Source organism: Podarcis vaucheri (genome assembly GCF_965113315.1).
Source record: "Podarcis vaucheri genome assembly, chromosome: 13".
NCBI classification, from domain to species: Eukaryota; Metazoa; Chordata; class Lepidosauria; order Squamata; family Lacertidae; genus Podarcis; species Podarcis vaucheri.
In genome coordinates, this window is record NC_138751.1 from 57,972,459 (window position 1) to 57,997,098 (window position 24,640).

At 48.8% G+C, this 24,640-nt stretch overlaps 1 protein-coding gene and 2 long non-coding RNA genes across 3 annotated transcripts in view; 1 reads left to right on the forward strand and 2 right to left on the reverse strand.

The window, feature by feature from the left end:
• LOC309517099 overlaps nt 1-24,640 on the reverse strand; it is a 393,909-nt gene that overhangs the window by 54,141 nt on the left and 315,128 nt on the right. The gene's annotated exons all lie outside the window — the stretch shown is intronic.
• LOC309517098 overlaps nt 1-24,640 on the forward strand; it is a 136,025-nt gene that overhangs the window by 3,354 nt on the left and 108,031 nt on the right. The gene's annotated exons all lie outside the window — the stretch shown is intronic.
• Nucleotides 843-23,405, reverse strand: LOC309517065 (sodium-dependent serotonin transporter-like; the record flags this gene model as incomplete). The annotated part of the gene is given in 13 exon segments (XM_082196096.1): nt 843-926; nt 1,673-1,840; nt 3,399-3,499; nt 4,158-4,257; nt 5,792-5,923; nt 7,086-7,198; nt 8,991-9,118; nt 9,848-9,951; nt 12,840-12,974; nt 17,146-17,284; nt 18,139-18,358; nt 20,612-20,744; nt 23,193-23,405. Coding segments are annotated over 13 exon segments (1,767 nt in total). The 3' UTR covers nt 843-845.

A 24,640-nucleotide genomic window follows, 5' to 3' on the forward strand; every position in this document is an offset into this window, starting at 1 on the left:
AAGCAGGGCATCCAAAATGGTAAAGACCCTGGGAACCAAGACATATGAGGAATGGTTGAAGGAGCTGGATATGTTTAGCCTGGAGAAGAAAAGGTGGAGAGCTGAGAGGACAGCCACCTTCAAATACTGTATTTTTCGCTCTATAAGACGCACCAGACCACAAGACGCACCTAGTTTTTGGAGGAGGAAAACAAGAAAAAAAAATATTCTGAATCTCAGAAGCCAGAACAGCAAGAGGGATTGCTGCACAGTGAAAGCAGTAATCCCTCTTGCTGTTCTGGCTTCTGTGATAGCTGCACAGCCTGCATTCGCTCCATAAGACACACACACATTTCCCCTTACTTTTTAGGAGGGAAAAAGTGAGTCTTATAGAGCAAAAAATACAGTACCTCAAGGGAGGAAGCTTGTTTTTCCTGCTCCAAGACAGGAGATCCCAGCTAAACATCAGGAATAACTTATTGCCAGTAGCAGCTGTTCAACAGTGGAGCGGACTCTCTCAGAAGGAGGTGGACTCTCCTTCGCCAGAGGTTTTTAAGTAGAAATTGATTCACTAGCTGTGATTCCTGCACCGCAGGGGGTTGGACCCTTGGGGCCCAATACAGCAGATACAGCAGATATAGGAGTGGAGAGCAGGAGCAAGAAAGGTGTGACTTGGGAGTTGTCCAGTGTTGATGGAAATGCACTTTGGTGCCCCTGCAGCTGGTGCTGGACGAGCAGGGGGCCTCTCGCTCTCCTGGGGAGGCGAAGCAAGTGGTGCAGCTGCCTGAGCAGCCAAGGGCAGCTGGGGGCTCCCGGTTGCTCTGTCCTGCTGGCCTCTCCCTTCGGGGGGCTGTCCGTGCCGTGGATTAGGGGGCCGGTAGCGTGAGCCCAGGCTCCATGGGCTGCTCTTGAGTTCTCCTCTCCGGCCGAAGGCAGACTGCCAGGCGCTGGATGACCAAGGCAGAGAGACAGACAGTGAGAGGGACAAGCCTGGAAAACACCACTCAAGTGATGGATTTTACTTGATTACAGACATTTCCCATTCCATCTTTATTTTATATGGTTCTTTTACCACTTTAAACTGACTTGTCTAAGCAATTCGCCATAAAACAATGCATAAAATAAAAAACAGGTTAACGTACAAAACATGGGTCCCAGTTACAGCTGCCTGGGGAATATATCTTGCAAAGGAGAGAGGGGGAGCTGATGCCAGTGGCGCTGTAGTGGTTAGAGTGCTGGGCTAGGACCTGGGAGAGACCAGGGTTCGAATCCTCCCCCTCAGCCGTGAAGCTCACTGCCTCTCTCATCCAGCAGGCCATAAGAAGCTCTTCTATCGCTGAGTACCATCACAAGCAAACACTGTATATACATCATGACGTCATCACCCCCAGTTCAATTTCTTTTGAATATATTACTCACAAAGAAACACTAAGAAAAAGTATATTTTGGGGGGAGTGGTTCCCAACAATGCGCGTGACTGGTTCATAGCTTAGCCTCTTCACCATCAGACTCCCTGAGTTGCACAGTAGGTTCACAGGTTCCATGGAGTCAGGTAAGCTCAGAATGGCAGCCTTAGTGCCTCTGAGAAGACCTAGAATTCCACCACTGCTGAGAGAAACTCCCTTTCTTGAACCCGCGCCCAGACACAGGCATCCACACAACCACAGAGTAGAGAGGATTCTAGCTCCCTGACCTGCTTAAGAGATCCCGGGGTCCAGACCAGCTTGTAGACCATGTAGACTGGGATGCAAATGAAGGATGAGGCTCCGATGAGGTAACCCACCAAGATGCTCCAGTCTGGGTACTGGTAGTCGAAGAGAGTGAGGGGAGGCTGGTCCAGGAGGGAGCTGGCAATGATGAACTGACAAGAGGAGACGGGCAAAGTCTGGGTGCCAAGAACCAGCATGGAGAGCCCTGCCCTGAGCTAGCTGGGACACCCATCACCAGTGGCTTAGTGTGCGTGACCAGCAACTGGGGCAAGGCAACCTGTGTGCCCTGATTGGCACAGGCAAGGAGTGCCACGTGCTCCAGCCAGCTGGGTGCTTCCCAGGTGGGAGAAGCAGCTTGGAGATCAGCTGGCAGAGCAGCAAGGGCAGGCAGGAGGGCAGGGGGTTCCAGCCCCACCTTGTCTCCTCACACAACACTGCCAGGGGCAGCCATTGAGTGACAGGTACCAGAAATGAGGTTGCTGTGTACACACAAGCACACATACGCAGCACATGCCTGCACACATGCATCTGTACAAGATGGAAGGCAAGCATACTTCCCCACCACCCGCCTCAAACTCGGCTTCCAGATGTCTGGGACAGCCATATGACGCTGGGAGCCGTAGTCCAAAACATCTGCAGGGTGCTGGGTTGGCAGAGGCTGTTCTACACTAAGTGGTATCAGATCTCCAGTCTCGGGCAAAGAAAGGGCTTCCATGTAACTTGCTACTGAGAATTATAGAACTGAAGAGTTGGAAGGAACCCCAAGGGTCATCTAGTTCAACCCCCTGCTTGCCCTGTCCTAGTTTTATTTGAGGATCCATGGGGAGGGGGGATTGAAGCAATTGCCTTGGCTGAGAGGGTTGGAGAATCACATCTGGCAGGGCCAAGCCAAAGAAGGCTGTGCAGAATCACAGCAGGAAGGCCAGTCTCTTCAGGATCACAGACAAATCCTTGCAGCAGGTAGCCCAATCTGGAGCTCCCCCAAGGAGAAAGGGGTCACAGCAGCACACAGGGGCCTTCTGGAGGCTGACGGGTGCAGACTTGCTGGACCAGAGGAGAGAGCCTTTCCTCTGAGTCTGAGGAGACAAGGAAAGCCATGTCCCCTGCCTGGATGGTCCTGGAGCAGAAGATGATGTCTTGCCAATCAACGCCTCCTCCTCCTCCATCTCTGGCATGCCATGTTCTTTGGTCACTCACCAGAGATGTTTTTAACTGGAGATGCCCAGGATGGAACTGAGAACCTTTTGCCAGCAAAGCATACATGCTTGCACCAAGTGGCAACCCTTGCGCTCAAGGGAAGGGGCCTGAGAAAGCCCCTCAGCCTTATCTCAATTCCCCAGTGGCCAGCATTTTGAGAGCCAGCAGGTGTAGTGGTTAGAGTGTTGGACTAGAATCTGGGAGACCAGAGTGCAAACCCCCCCCCTCAGCCACAAAGCTCACTGGGTGACCTTGGGCCAGCAGCAGTATCGCAGCCCAATCTCACAGGGTTGTTGTGAAGATCAGATGGAGAGGAGGAGAACTATGTAAGCCACCTGGAGCCACTCAGAGGCTGCAACAACCACATCCATCCCTTATTAGCTTGGCCTCTTTTTCCCTTCTGCTTCCTCTGTGGTCTCAAGCACATGGTTGGCATTCCTGGAAGCAGGGAAGTGTCTCTTTTCCTGAGCTGGACATTGGGGGTGAATGAGGATGATGAAGATTAGTACTTACTGCTAGAAAGGCTGGACTGACAGCAGCCCAGCAAACCTGCCAATAGATTCCTGGAGCAAACCCCAGCATTGCCTTCACATCATTGCAAAACTGCTGGATCCCTGGAAAGAAAAGAAGGGGGCCAAGGAGGGTGACGCTCCTGTTCATGCGGCTGTGGCAGTTGTGGGGTCTGCACCACAAAAATTTCAGCCACAGTAAGTGTGTGATCCCTCTCAGCAGGTGCAGAAGTGCCATTTGTGTCACAGTGTTGCTGCAGCTCAAGACCTTTGTATTCACTTTGATCTTTCCTGATGTCAATTCTTATGAGTTTGACTTTGTTTAAACTACTAATTCATTTGGATTATAATTGTATTGCATATTGTATTTGCGTTGTAACATTTCATATCATATTTTGTATTGCTGTTGTACATTGCCTGGAGATGCTTGCATGACAAGTGGCATATAAATATTTTAAAATAAATAGTCTAATTAAAAAAAAACTCCCCACAGCCCCCACAACAATGGAACATTTGGCACATAAGGATAATGATGAAACATCCAGAGCAGCTGTGGTGCAATGGCTGTTGGAAGCAAGGCCTTCTGAGGTGTGGCCCCACCTCTATAGAGTCCTTTCCCTATGGAAACCCACTGGACACAATCCCCCCCGACTTCTAGGCAATAGCATGTACAGGGGGTTGTTTCAGAAGGCAGGGAAGGCTGAGAATCTCTCCGGGGCTCATAGTAAACCTAGTAACTGGGACATGGTGTTTCTCTCCTTACCGTAAAACCAGGAGACTGCAATGGACTCCAGGAACACCACTGCTAAGATGGAGCAGCCGGCACCAAACTCTTCCAAGAGTTTCACGATGTATGACCCGCCCTAAAATGGGAAGATCCAAGCTTAGTAGCTTTTCAGCTCGGGTGACAGATATGGCCAATGCTTCTCTGTTGAGATCTTGGTCTCTAAGGTGCTACTGGAAGGATTTTTTTTATTTTGTTTCGACTATGGCAGACCAACATGGCTACCTACCTGTAACTATGCCAGCCATATGTTAAACCATGCCAGTGGTTTAACAATGGCTGTGGGAACAGTTGAAAGAGTTGAGTATGTTTTGCTGGGGAAAGAGATGAAGAAGAGGAGACATGATAGCCGTCTTCAAAAAATCGAAAGGACCATCACACAGAAGTCAGGGCAGGTTTGTTCAGGAAAGGGCAAGCAAAATGATCACTGGGATGGAGTGACTATTTCCTATCAGGAAAGGCTTTTTGGTTTTAGATAAAAGGTGAGTAAGAGGAGACATGACAGAAGCTGATTAAATTATGCATGGCATGGAGAGAGAAGCGGAGAGAGAAGTTTTTCTCCCTCTCTCATAACCCTCAAATTTGAGAATATCCAACAAAGCTGGATGTTGGAAGATTCATGGAACCCACTCTCAAAGGAGGCAGAGTTGGCCACCAACCTGGATGGCTTTGAAAGGCAATTAGACAAATCCACAGAGGAGGAGAGGGCTAGTCATGACTTCCCCATCAGAGGCAGCAAGCCTTCTCCATACCAGTTGTTGGAAAGCGCAGGAAGGGAGAAGGCTCTTGGGCACAGGTCCTGCTTACTGGCTTCCCATCTAGTTGGCCACTGCGAGCACAGGATGCTGGACTAGATGGGTCCCTTTGGGCCTGATCCAGCAAGCTCTTCTTATGTTCTTATGTGCCAGTCCCACCAATGGGGGAAATGGCTGGGAAGCAGTTTCTGGCTAAACATGAGGAGAGATGTCCAAATGGGAAGGGTGGCTTGGCACTCTGCCTCAGAGGACAGCAGGCACCCCCTTCTGGAGATATTTAAGCCAAGTCTGAATGGGCTTCATTCACAGATGAAGTAGTTGCAAGGTCCTGTTCTGATCAGGGGGTGGACTAGTTGGCCTCCTGCATCTATGATTCTATTAAAAATGCTGGTAAAAAACCCCAAACCACAACTCTTTGTCCTGGCTATTCTTCTGTTACTTGCTTCTCTCTCAGTCTTGTGGCTCCACACTTGTAAACCAGGGTATTAACAAGATCCCTTTGACCAGGTCTTTACTGAGCTCTGTTGGCCAGTTTGTTGGGGCTCTGATGTAGATTTGCTGTTGTATACGAAAACCCTTCCAGCTGATGCCCTTGGGGGCAACAGGCTCTGCACCTTTTCTCAACATTTTGATTCTAGACACCTATATTTTGCACCTACCTCAAGATTCTAGCAGAAAATGAAGTGGATCCCGAAAAGTCCACTTGTTGTAGGCTGTTGGACAAGATGACCCTTGGGATCCCTTCCAACTCTACTGTTCTAGGATTCTGTTATTCTAAGTCTGAAGGCTGTCAACAAGCAAGAGACAACCAAGCCCCCTCCCCCCCCCCGCATATGGCTCCACTTTTTGGCAACTCACACTGGTCAGAGTGGCTACAGAGCCCAGGAAGCAGGTTGTGATGAGCCCCAGGACAAACAGCTCCCGTTGCTTGGCCAGGAGGTGGGGGTACTCGTCCATTATTGCTGTGATCATAGCCTCCAGGCCCCCAAACTGCAAATACACCCCCCCAAAAGAGTTGTCAGCCTGAGTCAGCAAAAGGACACGTGTGTGTGTGTGTGACAGAGACAGAGACAGAGACAGAGACAGAGACAGAGACAGAGACAGAGACAGAGAGAGTTATGTGGAAGGCTCAGTCAAAATATGGGATAATTCTTCCACATGGCACTATGGTGGTGCAGCAATGCTTCTGAATGCCAGTTGCTGGAAGCCACAGGAGCAGAGAGTGTTGCTCCTGTGCTGAAATCCTGCTTGGAGGGCTTCCCTTGGGGGCATCTGGGGGCCACTGCAGCGTATCCTCATTTGTTCTTGTCCACTTCTTTTCCCTGAGGAAAACCACTCTTTGGCACTCTGTCGCAGCAAACAGCAATTTGGGTTGATGTTTGCTCTGATTTAGAGCTAAGGTTTTCCCTGGGAAAGGAGCAGGGCAGGGGGCAAACCACTCCGACTGATGCCTCAGAAGCGCAGGTTAAGTGCCGGCTGCCTGGGGCCTGGGTGCTCCAGCCCCCACAACATTCCCCATGAAGGCACCCACAGATTTTGCACTGGGGCATGTGTGCCCAATGTCAGCAGGTACATCAGCATGTGCGTGCAATGTCAGCACATCCACTGACTTGTGCGTGTGACATCAGACACACGTGTGCCCATGCTGTGTGCGGCCTTGGGCACTCACAGTCCTGGGGCCAAGCCAGTGGGCCTGGAAGTGTGGACTAGAGGAGCCCCTTTGGCCGGATCCAGCCAGGCTCTTCTCTGAAGGTGCACACTTTCAGAATTTGGAAATATTTCAATTCGCAGTAGCCTTTTTTTCAAAGAAACAAATAAAAAAGGAATGATGTGCTATATTGGAGGAGCGTCCTCTTGTGGGTGAAATCAAACTAAAAACATGGTGAAAAGAATCCCATAATCTTTCCTATTGCCTGACCACAAAGCAGGGTCACTGTTAGGGGTGGCTTAGGGGGCCTGAGCCCCAGGGCCCTGGATCCCCTGCTCCAGTTATATGTCTGGGGGGGGGTACATTTCCATAGCAGTTTCCCTGCCTCACCCTACATCTATGTTAGCACAGGCAAAGTTTGCCCAGGTGGGTGGAGAGCTATGCCCTGAGCCTTTTAAAACCTAGCAATGCATGATTTGGGGTATAAGGCAGAGTTCTCCCTACCGTGCTGTCCAGTCCCAGTGTTATCATCATGAGGAAGAAGATTATGGCAAAGAAAGTGGAGCCGACCATGTTGGCGATGGCTTCAGGGTAAGTGATGAAGAGGAGGCTGGGCCCTAAAGAAGAGAATATGCCAAAGAGCTGTGGCTCTGTGGGGAGAGCACCTGTCCCAGGTTCCATCCCTGCAGCATCACCAGGTGGGGCTGGGAGAGACTCATGTCTGAAACCTCAGAGAGCCATTGCTGGCAGTCAGCGTAGGCAGCTCTGAGCCACATGGACCAATAGCCGGGCTCAGAATAAGGCAGCTTCCTAGCAGACCATGAATGGCCAAGCATTTCCAAAGGCCAAGGGCAAATGGAAGGGCAAGGCCTTGGGATGGGACTGCTGCAAAGATTGGAGGATGGCTGGCAGCTAACAAATTGAGGTTGAATCCTGACAAGATTGAAGTACTGTTTTGGGGGGATGGAGTGGGCGGGTGTGGGGGACTCCCTGGTCCTGAACGGAGTAACTGTGCCCCAGAAGGACCAGGTGTGCAGCCTCGGAGTCATTTTGGACACACAGCTGTCCATGAAGGCGCAGGTAAATTCTGTGTCCCAGGCAGCTGTCCACCAGCTCCATCTGGTATGCAGGCTGAGACCCTCCCTGCCTGCAGACTGTCTCGCCAGAGTGGTGCATGCTCTGATTATCTCCCGCTTGGACTACTGCAATGCGCTCTACGTGGGGCTACCTTTGAAGGTGACCCAGAAACTGCAACTAATCCAGAATGTGGCAGCTAGACTGGTAACTGGGGGCGGCCACTGAGACCACATAACACCGGTCTTGAAAGACCTACATTGGCTCCCAGGACGTTTCCGAGCACAATTCAAAGTGTTGGTGCTGACCTTGAAAGCACTAAACGGCCTCGGCCCAGCATACCTGAAGGAGCGTCTCCACTCCCATCGTTCTGCCCGGACACTGAGATCCAGCGCCGAGGGCCTTCTGGCGGTTCCCTCATTGTGAGAAGCAAAGTTACAGGGAACCAGACGGAGGGCCTTCTTGGTAGTGGCGCCCGCCCTGTGGAATGCCCTCCCACCAGATGTCAACTGACAACTACCTGACATTTAGAAGACATCTGAAGGCAGCCCTGTTCAGGGAAGTTTTTAATATTTAATGCTGTATGTTTTTAACACTCGATTGGGAGCCGCCCAGAGTGGCTGGGGAAACTTAGCCAGATGGGCGGGGTATAAATAAATAAATAAATAAATAAATAATAATAATAATAATAATTATTATTATTATTATTATTATTATTATTGTTATTATTATTATTATTATTATTCCTCTCTTGTGGGTCTGCAGATTTTGGATTATAAGCCTAAGAGCAACTCACAGCATTTTAAACATCTTGGGGACTCTTGCCTAAATATACATGAAGATGTTATCTCAGAGTTTCACTATATGGAACCCCTGAGCTTTGTAATTGCCAAAATGCCACATTCAAAGAGTGTGTAAATCAAGTGTACTCTCTACGCCTGCATGGCCACAGCTTGCCCTTGTGTTCAACATCGTATGGGCAGAAACCTCCTCTAACTGGATGTGGCAGGGACATAAGCACCAAGCAGGGTATGGAGGGTTGTCCACATCTCAGGTGTCACAGACTAACGGAGGGAGTTTAAGGACTGGGTGAACTCTATGGCAGACTCTCCTTCCTTAGGGGTTTTTAAGCAGAGGTTGGAGGGCCACCCGTTAGGGATTCTTCAGTTGTGATTCCTGCATTGCAGGTGATTGGACCCTTGGGGGTCCCTTCCAACTCTACAATGCTAGGGTTCTGTGTTATGGAGTGTGGAGCAGGAGGCCACAATCAGATGCACCACGGGGAAGAATTTTTAGCACTGCAGTTTTGATGCACATGACACACAGAACACAAACCTTTGTCTCTTGCCACATCCTCGACTTCCACATCCCTCATTTCTGCCATGTATCCCAAGACGGTGAAAATGACGAATCCTGACAGGAAGCTGGTGAGGCAGTTGACCACGCTGGTGATGATGGCATCCCTGGAAGGCAAAATAAATGAGTCTCTGGACAGGCCACAGGCCTCACCACAAGGTGACCTTGACTGTCATTGAGAGGATGCAGCAACAGCCTCGTTCTGCAGCACCATCTCAGGGCTAGCGGAAGACATTTTGCTCCCTGCAGCAAAAGGACAACCTCCAGAAGCCCACTGGGCTGGCAGCTGAATCTTAATTCTACCATGACAATGTGATGGTGTGCCTCTCCTCTCCTCAGGGTAGCCATCCTGGTAGGGCCTCCTGCACTTACCCTCTCTGCTCGCTGTTCTGCCTGGGATGGCATCCTCCCTGCAAGCTCAAATAAATGCTGCAGTGCACCAGTGGTGGCACCAGCATGCGCCATCAAAGGAGAGCAATGCCTGCATGCGCACAAGGCCTTCTGGAGAGGCCAACCCTGTGACCTGTTCCACCAAACAAAAACCAAGTCTATATGGTCAGCCCACATTAAGCCTTGAAATGAGGGAAGACTGTAGGGTTACCAAAGGCATACTCACTCCTTCCCACAGGAGGAATGGCAGTTCCCTGGGAGTTGAGCACAGCTTACTGGCACACCAGCAAGGCGTCAGCCAAGCTTGGCCAGTCCTCACTCAAGGGAAAGCCATTCAAATCATGGTGCTGCAGAGAGAAGGTTGTTAGCCTTGTCTCACTCATCTGCAGTGGAGGCCTGGGGGGAGGGGGCAAAGGGAGAATTTGGATTTGGCCTCAGGCCCTTACCGGTAGCAATTGTTGTGGAATGGATTGTAACTGGACAGAGCGAGGAGGACGCCAAATCCTGGCCCCAGGGAGAAGAAGATCTGGGCGGCAGCATCGACCCAAACCTGCACAGACCCAAATACAACAGGCCTCTGGCTCAGAGGAACAAAATAGAACCCAGACAGAGGCGAAACACCCAGAATCATCCCCTCCACCCCAGGAAGGAATCCCAAGTCCTCTTGTTCAGTTGGGTCACACCATGTTGCTCCTCAGGAAGGAGCAAAGACTCCAGTTGTGGGTGTAGTCAAGCTGTCTAATGTTTGGGAAGAGCTGTTGCCAGGATACATGGTGAGGGACTGAAAAGACGGCATGTGGGGCTGTAGAGACAAATTTGCAAATGCAATTTTATATGTGGAGATGTATGTTTGGACTTCAATGTCACAGAAAGGAAGCCAACTCATCTTCCACTCCAAATCACCGCAAATAAGTCCTTCAATGAATGTGTGCCCCACCTTAAGTTCCCCCCAAATAATTTTCTTTCCAATTAATTTGCCCTCAGTTACCTTCCCAACAGATCTTGCTCCAGATCAATTCAATTTCTCTTCAATTATCCCCATTCATTACTCCTGACACACCACTAGGTGAAATTGTTGGGCCTTTCCTTCTTTCCTGAAATTAATATTGTGCCCAGAAGCCAAGATCACCTCTGTCTTCAGTTCCCCCCATAATTTATTGCCCAGCTAGAAGCACTTGGGGGCACCTAGGAAAGGGCTTGAGGCTCTCCCTCTCTCCTTGCTCCCTGCAGTGCCCCTGGGCGGTTGCCCTCCTGGCTGGCAGGTGGTGATGGGGGCAGTGACCACAGGTGAAGCGTTTGGCAAACAGATTGTTGGGCTGGGGGAGTCTTTGGACAGATCCTGGTCCTTATTAGTTCCTCAGAGCAGGAGAACAGAAGTCTTGGCCCACCTGTCTGTAGGGGCCAACCCCCCCCCCATGCCCACCTGGATTCCCACAAGGGGAATGTGTGTGACTATAAAGGCGGGGGGGGGAGACTATAAAGGCAGCACCACTTCTTGGTTCTGATTCCTTTGCTTTTTCTCCTCTCCACCTGATTAGCTTTAATCAAAATTCGCCAGGGCAACTCAGCGGTAATTACAGGCAGGAAGTGTATTGTCAGTCCTGCTTTGCAAAGACAGTGAGAGGGAAGCTGGTCAACTAAATCCCCAGCAGATGCAAATGAGATGAGTGATTCAATTAGTGATTTACATTTCCAAGGGCTGCTTTTGATTATTGCTTTCTGAAACAATAATCAACCTAATACTCTCCCTCCTGACAATCCATCCTCTGATCTTCTCTGGAGTGGAAAGCCAGGTGGAGGGATGGTCAGAAACCCCACAGCTAGGCTTTAAAGAGAGCCTGCCACTGTGCTCCCCCAACCTCTCCCTGATTCTGTCCACTACAAGCCTCTCCTCCCTGTTGCTCCATGGGGTGGGAGTGTCTCTGCCCACTTGGGTAGGTGTGCTGCTAGAGCATCAGATGCAACCTGGGAAAGGGACCAGCCTTGGTGTTGTCACATTCTGGTAATCATTAACATAACACTGCATTATGCAATGCTCTCATATCAGTATGGAATACTCAAGGCTGGCTTTGAAATGGCAGATGGTACGTCAGCAGCCAGCATGCTCAGAGGCTCGGGCAGGGCAGCTGGCCTGGTAGTGCAAGGTGCCCCTTGGGGCTGCCATAGTAGCTCATTTGCAACTTGCTTCCGGTTATTTAAAGGAAAGGACTCAGGCCCAATCATGCCTAGAACAGGCTGAGAGAAACCTCTATGCCGTTTTCCTGGTGCTTGTTCTGGGGTGGGAGGAACACATCTTGGAAAGCTCCCTTAAGGCCCCAAGGAGCTTCAGCACTGCGTCAGGTGGACTGCCAGGGGCCACCTCTGCATACGAAGTCACTTTGCTGCTTCTTGCTGATGGCCGACCTGACGCACATCTGGTCAAGGCACAGGAGCCCAGCCAGCGAGCAAAAGTGGCAGCCTTTGCTATGTTGTGCAGGAGGCATAAGACCATAAGAAGAGCTGGCTGGATCAGGCGCAAAGGGGCGCATCTAGTCAAGCATCCAGTTCTCAAGTGCCTGTGGGAAACCAGCAAGTGGGCCCTGAGCGCAAGAGGCTTCTCCCCTCCTGTGGCTTCTAGCAACTGGGACTCAGAAGCACTGCTGCCACAAACCATGAGGACAGAGCACAGTCATTCTGGCTAGTAGCCATCAATAGCCCTCTCCTCCTCCATGAATTTGTCTAATCCTCTTTTAAGTCAAGCAGGTTGGTGGCCATCATGGTCTTCTGTGGCAGGGAGTTCCATAGTTTAACTCTGCACTACATGAAGTAATAAAAGGTAGTAAAGAACCCCTGACAGTTAAGTCCAGTCATGAACGACTCTGGGGTTGCGGCGCTCATCTTGCTTTACTGGCCGAGGGAGCCGACATTTGTCCAAAGACAGTTTTTCCGGGTCATGTGGCCAGCATGACTAAGCCGCTTCTGGCAAAACCAGAGCAGCACACAGAAACGGCGTTTACCTTCCCTCTGGAGTGGTACCTATTTATCTACTTGCACTTTGATGTGCTTTCGAACTGCTAGGTTGGCAGGAGAGGGACCGAGCAACGGGAGCTCACCCCATCGTCATGGGGATTTGAACAACTGACCTTCCAATCGGCAAGCCCTCGGCTCAGTGGTTTAGACCACAGTGCCATCCATTGCCTTTTATCTCTCCCCAATCTTCCAGCATTCAGCTTCATTGGAGGACCCTGGTTCTAGAGCTCTGAGATTGGGAGAAAACCTTTTCTCCATGTTTTGCCTAATTTTATAAACCTCTGTCAGTTGCCCTTTTCTGAACCTTTTCTAGCTCTACAACATCCCTTTGGAGGTGAGGTGAGACCAGAACTGGACACAGTATTCCAAATGTGGCTGCACCATCCATTTGTATCATGGCCTTATGAGGCAGCCATCATGCTGGCTTACGGCTGTGCTGGTGAGCTTCTCCCAGTTGGGTCGCAGGTAGAAGACGATCCCCCTCCAGGCTCCTGGCAGAGTCGCTCCACGAATCAGCAGGATGAGCAAGACAGCGTAGGGCAGGGTGGCTGTCACCCACACCACCTGGAAGGCAGCAAAGGGGCTGCAGTGGGCAGGGCCATTGTGATCAACAGCTCCCCATCCACTTCCCCTCCTGGGTGGGCTGTGCATCCCTTCCTTGTTCCCCCAAAACGTCAAGTTCCCAGATTTTCTAGGTGAATCTCCTGCTCCCTCCCCCTGACAATCCATCAGAGTGGTCAAATTACCATAGCTCTCCCTTGGAGTAATTCCTACATATCTCCCCAGTAGGATGTTTATCATCATAATCATCATTGCAACTATTGTTTTTATTTTGAAAAGGGGGGTTTGGCATCCTGGATCAAGCACAACTGAATGCTGTAATTGGTCAAATTATTCCAATTGGCTTGTTTTGCACCCTTTATTTGGATCCCTCCTGCCAATCCAGGAGCCAGGCAGGGCTGCCCTGATGCCTCCCTCCCTCTTCCCTGGGGATCCTGCTCAGCCCCTTCTCCTTTGGGCTCCGGACTCTTTCATCGGGGGTTAGTGTAAATGTCTCAAACTTAAGGGCTAGGAAGCTATTTGTTTGCTTTCAAAATGAAAATGAAGATGCTTAACAGTGCAGACTTTGGTACCCACACGCCCACTGTGGAATTGCAGGAAACACACAGATTCAGGCAGATCTATTGAAATCTGTCCAGCCAATCTCCTCTCTTTGCATGCCCCATGTAACTATCCTTGGAGCAGTGAGCAAATCATTAAAAATAAAACAAAAGATTATTATAATTTTTTTAAAGCAAAACAGTTCCTCATAAAACAAGATGTCATAGACCAAATGGAGTCATAGACCAAATGTCATAGACCAAATGGAGCAAACAGCATGCAGACCTAGTGGTGGGAGGAAAAAATCCTTAAAAAAGAGACACGGGAGAATGATTAATGGACTTCAATGTCTGTACACTAATGCGCAAAGCATGGGAAATAAACAAGATGAGCTTGAGCTCTTAGTACAGCAAACTAAATATGACATAATAGGCATCACTGAAACCTGGTGGGATAAGTCCCACGATTGGAATGTAATAATGGGGGGATACAATCTATTTCAGAGAAACAGACCAGACAAGAAAGGAGGAGGAGTGGCATTATATGTCAGAGATGTGTATACCTGTGAAGAGATCCAAGATTCAGAACCTCAAAGTCAAAGTGAGAGCATTTGGGTCAAAATTAAGGGAGAGAAGAATAACAGTGACCTCACTGTGGGAGTTTACTATAGATCCCCAAGCCAAACGGAGGACATAGATGATGCCTTCCTGGAACAGATGGCCAAGCATGCAAAAGGAAGGGAGATAGTAGTAATGGGGGACTTCAATTACTCGGATATTTGTTGGATGTGAAACTCAGCCAAGAGCATAAGGGCAAACAGATTCCTCACTGGCCTTGCAGACAACTTCATTGTCCAGAAAGTGGGAGAAGCAACAAGAGGAACAGCCATTTTAGATCTGGTCCTAACCAATGTTGATGACCTGGTTAGTGGGGTAGAAGTGGAAGGATCATTAGGCGCGAGTGATCATGCTCTTCTGAAGTTTACTATACAGCGGAAAGGAGCAGCCAAGCATACTAGGACTCAATTTCTTGACTTTAAGAAAGCCGATTTCATAAAACCTAGGGAAGTGCTGGGTGAGATCCCATGGACAGGAATACTAAAAGGAAAGGGAGTTCATGATGGCTGGGAGTTTGTTAAGAGGGAGATAGTAAAAGCACAACGTCAGGCAATACCAATGAGACAGAAACATGGAAGGTGCTTAAAGAAGCCAGGGTGGCTATCTAAAGAACTTTTAACTGAGTTAAGATTAAAAAAGGATGTGTACAAAAAATGGAAAAGGGGGGAAACCACCAAAGAGGAATTCAAACAAATAGCCAGCACGTGTAGACACAAAGTCAGAAAAGCTAAAGCACAGAATGAACTCAGGCTTGCTAGAGAGGTTAAAAGCAACAAAAAAGGCTTTTATGGGTATGTTTGTAGCAAAAGGAAGAACAAAGAAACAGTGGGGTCACTCAGAGGAGAAGATGGTGAAATGCAAACAGGGGACACAGAAAGGGCTGAACTCCTCAATGCCTTCTTTGCCTCAGTCTTCTCCGATAAAGAAAACAATGCCCGACCTGAAGAATTTGGAGCAAATGATTCAGCAGAGGAAACACAGCCCAGAATAACTAAGGAGATAGTACAAGAATACTTGGCTAGTTTAGATGTATTCAAGTCTCCAGGGCCAGATGAACTGCATCCAAGAGTATTAAAAGAACTGGCAGATGTGATCTCAGAACCACTGGCAGTCATCTTTGAGAATTCCTGGAGAACAGGCGAAGTCCCGGCAGACTGGAGGGCAAATGTTGTCCCTATTTTCAAAAAGGGGAAAAGAGAGGACCCAAATAATTACCGCCCAGTCAGTCTGACATCAATACCAGGGAAGATTCTGGAGCAGATCATTAAGCAAACAGTCTGTGAGCACCTAGCAAGGAATGCTGTGATCACCAATAGTCAGCATGGATTTCTGAAAAATAAGTCATGTCAGACTAACCTGATCTCGTTTTTTGACAGAATTACAAGCCTGGTAGATGAAGGGAACGCAGTGGATGTAGCCTACCTTGATTTCAGCAAGGCATTTGACAAGGTGCCCCATGATATTCTTGTAAAGAAGCTGGTAAAATGCGGTCTTGACTATGCTACCACTCAGTGGATTTGTAACTGGCTGACTGACCGAACCCAAAGGGTGCTCATCAATGGTTCCTCTTCATCCTGGAGAAGAGTGACTAGTGGGGTGCCACAGGGTTCTGTCTTGGGCCCGGTCTTATTCAACATCTTTATCAATGACTTGGATGATGGACTCAAGGGCATCCTGATCAAATTTGCAGATGACACCAAACTGGGAGGGGTGGCTAACACCCCAGAGGACAGGATCACACTTCAAAACGACCTTGACAGATTAGAGAACTGGGCCAAAACAAACAAGATGAGTTTTAACAGGGAGAAATGTAAAGTATTGCACTTGGGCAAAAAAAATGAGAGGCACAAATACAAGATGGGTGACACCTGGCTTGAGAGCAGTACATGTGAAAAGGATCTAGGAGTCTTGGTTGAACACAAACTTGACATGAGCCAACAGTGTGACGTAGCAGCTAAAAAAGCCAATGCAATTCTGGGCCTCATCAATAGGAGTATAGCATCTAGATCAAGGGAAGTAATAGTGCCACAGTATTCTGCTCTGGTCAGACCTCACCTGGAGTACTGTGTCCAGTTCTGGGCACCACAGTTCAAGAAGGACACTGACAAACTGGAACGTGTCCAGAGGAGGGCAACCAAAATGGTCAAAGGCCTGGAAACGATGCCTTATGAGGAACGGCTAAGGGAGCTGGGCATGTTTAGCCTGGAGAAGAGGAGGTTAAGGGGTGATATGATAGCCATGTTCAAATATATAAAAGGATGTCACATAGAGGAGGGAGAAAGGTTGTTTTCTGCTGCTCCGGAGAAGCGGACATGGAACAATGGATCCAAACTACAAGAAAGAAGATTCCACCTAAACATTAGGAAGAACTTCCTGACAGTGAGAGCTGTTCGACAGTGGAATTTGCTGCCAAGGAGTGTGGTGGAGTCTCCTACTTTGGAGGTCTTTAAGCAGAGGCTTGACAACCATATGTCAGGAGTGCTCTGATGGTGTTTCCTGCTTGGCGGGGGGTTGGACTCGATGGCCCTTGTGGTCTCTTCCAACTCTATGATTCTATGATTCTAAGAAAGGAAACTAGCCAGAGAACAAAGCAAAATTGATTCAAAAGCTTGATGGTTGGGGTAGAAGAGGAGGAAAAGTTTGCACTACCTCCTAAATCTCAGCTGGTGGTGAGGTCTTGGCACCTCAGCAAGTGGAAGGTCCCAGATTTTGGGAGCCGTGAGCACCATGAAGGCTTTGCTGCTAGCTGCTCCTGTTCCCACTTGACACATTACCCCTCTCTAATCCTCACCTCTCCCACCACTGCTGTCAGCCACAGGGGGCTGGAGAAACACCTCAGAAGTGGTGCAGGTCAGCTGGGGGGGGTCAAATATTTGCTGCCATGGGGGGGGTGCTACTTGCAGGTAGGACAATGTCCCTTCAGGGGCCAGTGCAGAATGTATAGCTGAGACATTTTCCCCTCCTTGATCTGCCCACTTCCAGGAGCCCGGACAGAAGGGAGTCAAAGCATCTGTTACCTTCCCAGAGGTCTTTACCCCTTTCCAAAGGCTGAAGTAGACAATGGTGAAGATGAGGAAGAGGCAGAGGAGCAGCTGCCAACGGATGCCTCCCACGTTGGACAGGCCCTGTGAGTTCTGGAGCTCCAGAACCTTCCTCCTGAGGCAGACAGAAACCCTTGGGTCAGTGAAAGAGAGAAACAAGTGGAAACACCAGAGTGCCATCGCCCTGAGCGCCTCACTTGTCACCAGAGCAGGCTCTCTTTCTACACACAAATGGTCAAGGGTGCAATTGTAAGCGCCACTGAAGCCAATGGGACTTAGCTCAGAGCAAACATGGTTGCAGAGGCTCTGAAGGAGGAACTGGGAACCCTGGTGGGTGGCCCTGCAGATCTTAAGAGCATCAGAGGAGCCTGGGCTGGATCAGGCCAATGGCCCACCTAGCCCAGCATCCTGTTCTCAGGGTGGCCAGTCAGATGCCTTCAAGGGAAATGGACAAGCAGGACCTGAGCCCAAGAGTCCTCTCCCCACCGGTGGCTTTCCACCCAGTGGGTTCCATGTAACTCTGATTCTTGCACTGCAGGGCATTGGAACAGATGACCCTTAGGGTCCTCTTTGACTCGACAATGCTATGGTTCTATGTTGTTGGATTCCAGCTCCCATCAGTCCCTTGTGCCAGTCTAACATGGTCAGGGATGATAGGAACTGTGGTCCATTGATACCTGCAAGGCCACAAGCTTGAGAGATGCAAGAGAGGGTAGGCTACTGTGCCTACGGTGCCTTTAACAGCCCTGCAGAGGATATTTTGAAGGGTCATGGAGAGGAAACAAGAGAAGCGTGCTACTATTATTGTACCTTTGCAACATTTCTAACCACTGAAAAGACAAAATAACAGTTAATAAAAGCAGGAAAAACTAGTGAATGAGAGATAGGAAGTGAGGGAGGGAGAGGGTTCAGGCAGAATTTGCAAATGTTGACAAAACCACATAAATGCAGGAGATGACACAAACTTACATGTAAAACTCCTCGGCTGGCGACTTGGAGTGGTTGGTCCAGGTGACGTTGCTCTTCCCAAAATAGCTGGTGCAGTTGGGTGTATTCCAGGGGTTGTCACAGCTGGTCCAGGGCAAGGTGTGGGTGAATGATGAATAGAAGTAATACAGGGCCCAGGCAATGATGGTGTTGTAGTAGAATGAGACATACAGGCCAATGATGCAGATGGCAAAACCGATACCTGCGTGGAGAGCAAAACAGCACCTTGGAGGGCAGGGATTGGGGGGACTCCCTGGTTCTGAACGGGGCAACTGTGCCCCTGAAGGATCAAGTGTGCAGCCTGGGGGTCATTCTGGACTCACAGCTGTCCATGGAGGCGCAAGTCAATTCTGTGTCCAGGGCAGCTGTCTACCAGCTCCATCTGGTATTCAAGATGAGACCCTACCTGCCCGCAGACTGTCTTGCCAGAGTGGTACACGCTCTGATTATCTCCCGCTTGGACTACTGCAATGCGCTCTACGTGGGGCTACCTTTGAAGGTGACCTGGAAACTACAACTAATGCAGAATGTGGCAGCTAGACTGGTGACTGGGAGCAGCCACTGAGACCATATAACACTGGTCCTAAAAGATCTTCACTGGCTCCCAGTACATTTCCAAGTACAATTCAAAATGTGTGTCATGGGCCAGTCGGCTTCACCTGCTGAGTAGCAGCCTAAAGGAGCAGAAGGCAAAGTGACTCCACCTGCTGCTGATCATCCCTCTTGCTCCTGATGAGAACTAGCTCGCTCCAGCTTTCTTAAGCATGGTTTCTAGTCTCAGTCATTTGCTGGAAACAACATTTGCCTTCCTGGCCATATCTTGCTGCTTCTTGCTTCTCAAGACCTTGGACCCTCGACTTTCTTGACCCCCGGATTGTCTGACTCTGTAAACTGAGATATTCCTGACCTTAGGGCTGAACTGAACCTTGCATATGGACTCTGCCTCCAGGCAAGTACTCCCCTGAGATATGGCTGGGTGGCTGGTTTTTCCCTCCACTGAGCTCTACTATGACAATGTTGCTGCTTTAAAGTCCTAAATGACATTGTCATTCAGCTTGGACACTGAGGTCCAGCTCCAAGGGTCTTCTGGTGGTGGTGCCCATCAGATGTTAAGGAGATAAATAGCTATAGAACTTTTAGAAGACATCTGAAGGCAGCCCTGTATCAGGAGGTTTTAAACCTTTGATATTTTATTATGATTTTATATGTGTTGGAAGCTTGAATGACTTGAATCCCACACCATCCACCCCCCCATGGGGATTGGGTGTGATGTGAATCTAAGATGCGTGTATTACACACGAAAGCTCATACATTGAAAGCTTATATTTAGATGATCTTTAAGGTGCCACTGGAATGATTAAAACAGATTTTTTCATCTTTCATCTTGTTATTTATTATGACTAAGATGAGTGGCTAACCACTTTCCTCTGGGACCGAAGGTTAAGAGCTCCCTCGCCTCCTGCAGTTTCCAGCAACTGCTATCCCAAAGCACTTACTGCCCCCCAACAGTGGAACCAGAACAGAGCCATCCTGGCTAGCAGCCATCCATAGCCCCCCCCCTCCTCCAGGGATTTGTCCAATCCTCTTTGAAAGCCATTCAAGCTGGTGGACATCACTGCCTCCTGTTGCAGCGAGTTCCATAGTTTAACTATGTGCTGTCCAAAGAAGAGCTTTCTTTTGTCTGTTCTGAATCTTCCAGCATTCAGCTTCAATTGATGTCTGAAACTTCTAGTGCCATGAGAGAGGAAGGAAAACTTTTTGCTCTGTTCTTTCCAGGATATGCATCATTCCACATACTTTTGTCGTTTCCCTTCTAGGTAAGTTGCTCCAACCCACTGATCATTTTGGTTACCCTTTTCCAGCTCAACAATATCCTATTCTGAAGCAGTGGAATCAGAACTGAATACACTATTCCAAGTGCTGTCGTGCTGAACAGCTGCAAGGAGACATGATAATGGCTGCTTTTTAAAAAATCTCATTCCTAATGATCCCTCAAATGGAAATTTATTTTCTCGTGCCTCCTGCAGGTTGGGCCCGACATTCTAGGGAAGCACTTAAAGCTTAACATCTTTTTTTTTTTTTAGAAATTAACCTTTTTACTGTTTTGAGTAAAAGTAGCCTCTGAATATTGAAAGCTAGATTCTCTTAAGATGTCCCAAATCTAGAGACATAAACATTGGGTGAGTTGAGGGAGACAGATGGCTCCTTTCTTGAGACGTAGATTTTAATTTTAAAACTTAAAGCATTTTTTTACCCCACTCTTTAGCCAAAAAGGCTCCCAGGGCAGCTTCCAAAAACATTAGTAGTAAATAAGGGTGTCAGTATTACCCTCATCATTACAATCTAAAAGACACGGCACACAATGAAAGAGGGAAGGGAGGGAGGAGAAAAAAAGCAAGCCCATAGCTTATAGAATCTTATAATTTTCATCCTTGCTTGTTTGGCTGGTTTTTACCTTTAAAGATGGGGCAGATGTGCTTCCAAATGGGTATAGCTCCTACCCGATGAAATTGTCCGAGAGCCAGTTCCATGTAAAAGAGAGGCACTCCTCCGAAAACGGCCATCAAGATGTACGGGATGAGAAAAGCTCCTGTGAGAAGAGAACAGAAAGGCCTCCATTATCCTGCCTGCACATTCAGACTCTTTGAGGGGGTCTGGGCAGGGCAGGGCCTTAACAGGTTTTTCCTCCTGTGCTGCTGGATCCAGGGCCACCAGGAAAGACCTGGCCTCCATCTCCCCGCAAGCAAAAAGGTCTTGGCTGTGAGACAGTCAAGTCAGCTGTGGACTGGGTGAAATTATAAAAATGTTGTGAGTGGGTGCAAGGCAGCCAGCACCCCAGGCAAGAATCCCTGCAGCCCAGTGGGGATGGAGGGACAGCTGAGAGGAGAGAGAGTTTCATGAATATGCTTTGCCCCCTCCCAGTGATATGAATAATTCATGGTCTGAATGAAAGACCCGGGGTGGGCAGTGGGTCCCCTGTGATAAAGCCTCCTCTTCCCTATAAAGGGTGGATCACTCTGAAACTGCAGTCCTAATGAGCAACATTCACTGCATTGTTGGTACACCAGGGCTTGTGTAGAAAGACATACCTGTTGTGCTGGGGAGAAATGCACCCCCCCAACACTGGGGATAGTTGATGGATGCACCCAGAGGAAGCACCATTAGGTGTGACTGTCATGGGCAAGTCGGCTGTGCATGTGTGGGGCTGGGTGTCACTTATCTACATCTCTGCCAGGGTAAAGGGCTTTAAAGGTGCCTGGAGAACTCAACCAAATGTTAAAAGACGGCCATCCAACTCTGCTTAGAAATCTCCAAGGAAGGAGAATCCACCACCTTCCAAGGGAGACAGTTCCACGGTCAAGCAGCTCTTACTATCAGAAAGTTGTTCCTGATGTTTAATTGGAATCTCCTTCCTTGTAAGCTGGAGAAAACAAGCTTCCTCCATCTTCCATGTGATAGCCCTTGAAACATACCACCTCCTACTGAGTCAGACCACCATCCATCGAGCTCAGTAGTGTCAACACTGACTGGCAGAGGCTCCCCAGGGTTTCAGAGAGGGAGTCTCTGCTAGTCTTTCCTAGAGATGCTGTTGGGGATTGAACTCAGGACTGTCTGCCTGCATTGCGGATGCTCTGCCACTGAGTCTTGGTCCTTCCGAAGGTTTGCTGACCAGATCATGTTGATTCCCTCCCCCGACTCAGTTCCATTTTTATTTTTGTATTTTAAATAGCTTGATTGCATAAAAAATGGAAGCCATGCTAGGAGGCATTAATAGTTCATATTAAAATTAGAGGGATAAGAAGAGAGAGCATGTTCTTTATTGCAAGATCTGTAGCATGAGAATACCTTGTATTAAGCATAAAATGTCGCTGAGTCATGAGCAGGTTTGCTCACTATCTTGCAACATTTGTGTTGGCTCCGATAAAGGTGTCACCAGACTGTAGATTTTGGATTATTTTTCTTATTAGCCAACACAGCTTTCTACATTCTTGTGTGCTAGTTATTCCAGGAATGCCCAATACCACGGACAGCTCCTTGGATTTTTTTTAAAAACCGCACATTTCTTTAAAAAACAAACTAATCTCCTGCATTATATTGACTTGTAGAACAGCTGCAGAGCCAGGAAGAATGTGGCATTTGGAGCCTGTCATTTGGAGCCCTCCAAAAGACAAAGCCTCAGATTTTGCAATAAAAGGAGAAAAATTGGCTGCTTTTCAGTGCCTCTGTTTTAACACCATTTTCAACAAAAACTATCCCTATCTGTCAACCAAACTAGTGTATTCTTTGTGCATCTGAATGTTCCCAACAAAGCCATGTATGCCATGTCTGAAGGTCACTTACCTTTTCCCAAGGAGCGCAAGGTGGCATACATGGTCCTCCTCCTCTGCATCTAATCTTCACAGCAGCCCTGTAAGGATGGCTCAGCTTGGCCAAGTGGGGATTTGAACCCTGGTCTCTCCCAGGTCCTAGTCTGACACTCTATCTAGCATACCACACTGGCTCTCAGATATGGTCTTTGACATGGACGCACCAATCTCCTTCCCTGAACCAATTTTATTATCATGGAATGTCACAGTACCTTTTTCAAACACTTTTCAAAGAAGAAAAAAGTTATAAAGGGTAAGTGGCTGAAATTAGGGAAGTTGGCTTAGAAACATGTAACTGACACAATCCTAGAGGGGCTACTTCAATGTAAACTATGCAATGAAAAGAACTCCTGGGGCAGATTTTATACCCATTTTTTGTAAGAGGGTTTTTTTAATGCTGCACCCGGCTCCTTCCACATTCAGAAACCTGAAACTTCTGATTCAGCCAGGAGTTGCATTGATGGGGAAAGAAGCTGTCAAGCAGGAAAGGATGAAAAAAATGATGGGGAATGAAGAAGGATTCTGCAAAGCTAAGACAAGTATTGAAACCCTAGTTAGAAACAGAAAATGTGGGATCCCAGGCAAGGCATTAATAAGACTCCCACAATTAAAGTGGAAAGCAGTTAACTGTTTAGAAGGGGATGGGGTAGGAGAGAGCCCAAAATCACACCCCGTCTCCTTACCACCTCCATTCTGGTAGCAGATATAAGGGAACCTCCAGACGTTGCCCAGATCCACGGCAAATCCTATCACTGACAAAAGGAAATCCATCTTTTTCCTCCACTTGTCCCTGGAGTCTGCCTGGGTGAGGAGGGGTGCTGGGCTAGGGTTTGCCAGAGCAGCCTGCCCGGTGATGAGGAACTCAGCTGGAGGAGCAGACATCCTCCTGCTGCGTCTCCTGAACGCCCCTGCAGGATTTCAGCTGAAGAAGTTGGTGAAGGGGAAGGCAGACCCCAGAAGGGGAGGGCCAGATGGGGGGGCACCCCCCCACTTGCCACAGAGCAGCCACTGGGAAGAGATGCGGTGGATCAAAGGAAGGCGGGAGCCGCCTATCAAAGGAGGCACGTCCGTGGCCACAAGAGCTGGTGTGGCTTCAGTGGCAAAGAGGAAGCCCCAGCCCAAACTGTGCCTGCACCGCAGACTCCCTCCGAGGCCCTAGGTGCCGCTGCCACCACCATTTCTCCTTATTATTATTACATTTATATCCCCTCCTCCCTTCTCTACAAGGAGCTCAAGGCAGCATTCACAATTCTCCTCCTCCCCATCTTGTCCTCACAACATTCCTGAGAGATGGCACTGCCTCTCCAATCCAAACCCAGCCCCATAGCCTCAACCTTTATCTGCAGGGAAGGAATCGCTGGATGTTGTGCAGGAATTGCTGTGTGTGCAAAGTTTCTGACCCAGCTAAGAATTTTAGTGATTACCGGAGAATGAGAGGAAATTGGCATGGCAAGTGTCCTGGTGGCAGAAGCAGGGCGCTCTGCTCTCCCGCCTCCCTTTCTTCCAGGCAGACCTTAACGCAAAGGTTCTGGGCCTCTGGCCTACCAGGGAGTCGCAATCTGTGACGTAGGAGGATGGTCCCAGTGAATGGCTGCTGTGAGTTGCAACCAGGGACATACCCTGGAATCTTCCACGCTCCTTCAACCTGGGATGAAGTCCTGTTGAACTTTGTCTGGCTCTTCTTGCACAGGGACTGGATTGTGGGGCCTCTCCATCCACGCTACTGAGAGACCAGCGACTCAGGACACCTTCTCTCTTGAAATATTTCCATTCCATCTGTAATTGCAATAACCCTGCAAGTAAGAAAGAGTGACTGGGTTTTCCTTTTTCCTCCTTCCTCCCAAATCCTTTTCCTTTTGTGATGTGCTTTCCTTCCTTCATTTGCTGTGGTCTGCCTCTTTGGCTCAGACCAGCCCCCTGATTCTGAGGGGCTCTTTGCTCCCACAGAAAGTGGGATGTTACACTGGAAGCTGGGGTTGTCATATTTCAAACAATGAAAATCCTGGCAGAAAAGTTGTTTTTTTTGCAAAATTTCAAAAATGCTGTTTTTGATTTACTTTTATAGAAAATCAGGGGGGAAATGACACTGCCGACATGGGCTGCTGACTGCAGTATTC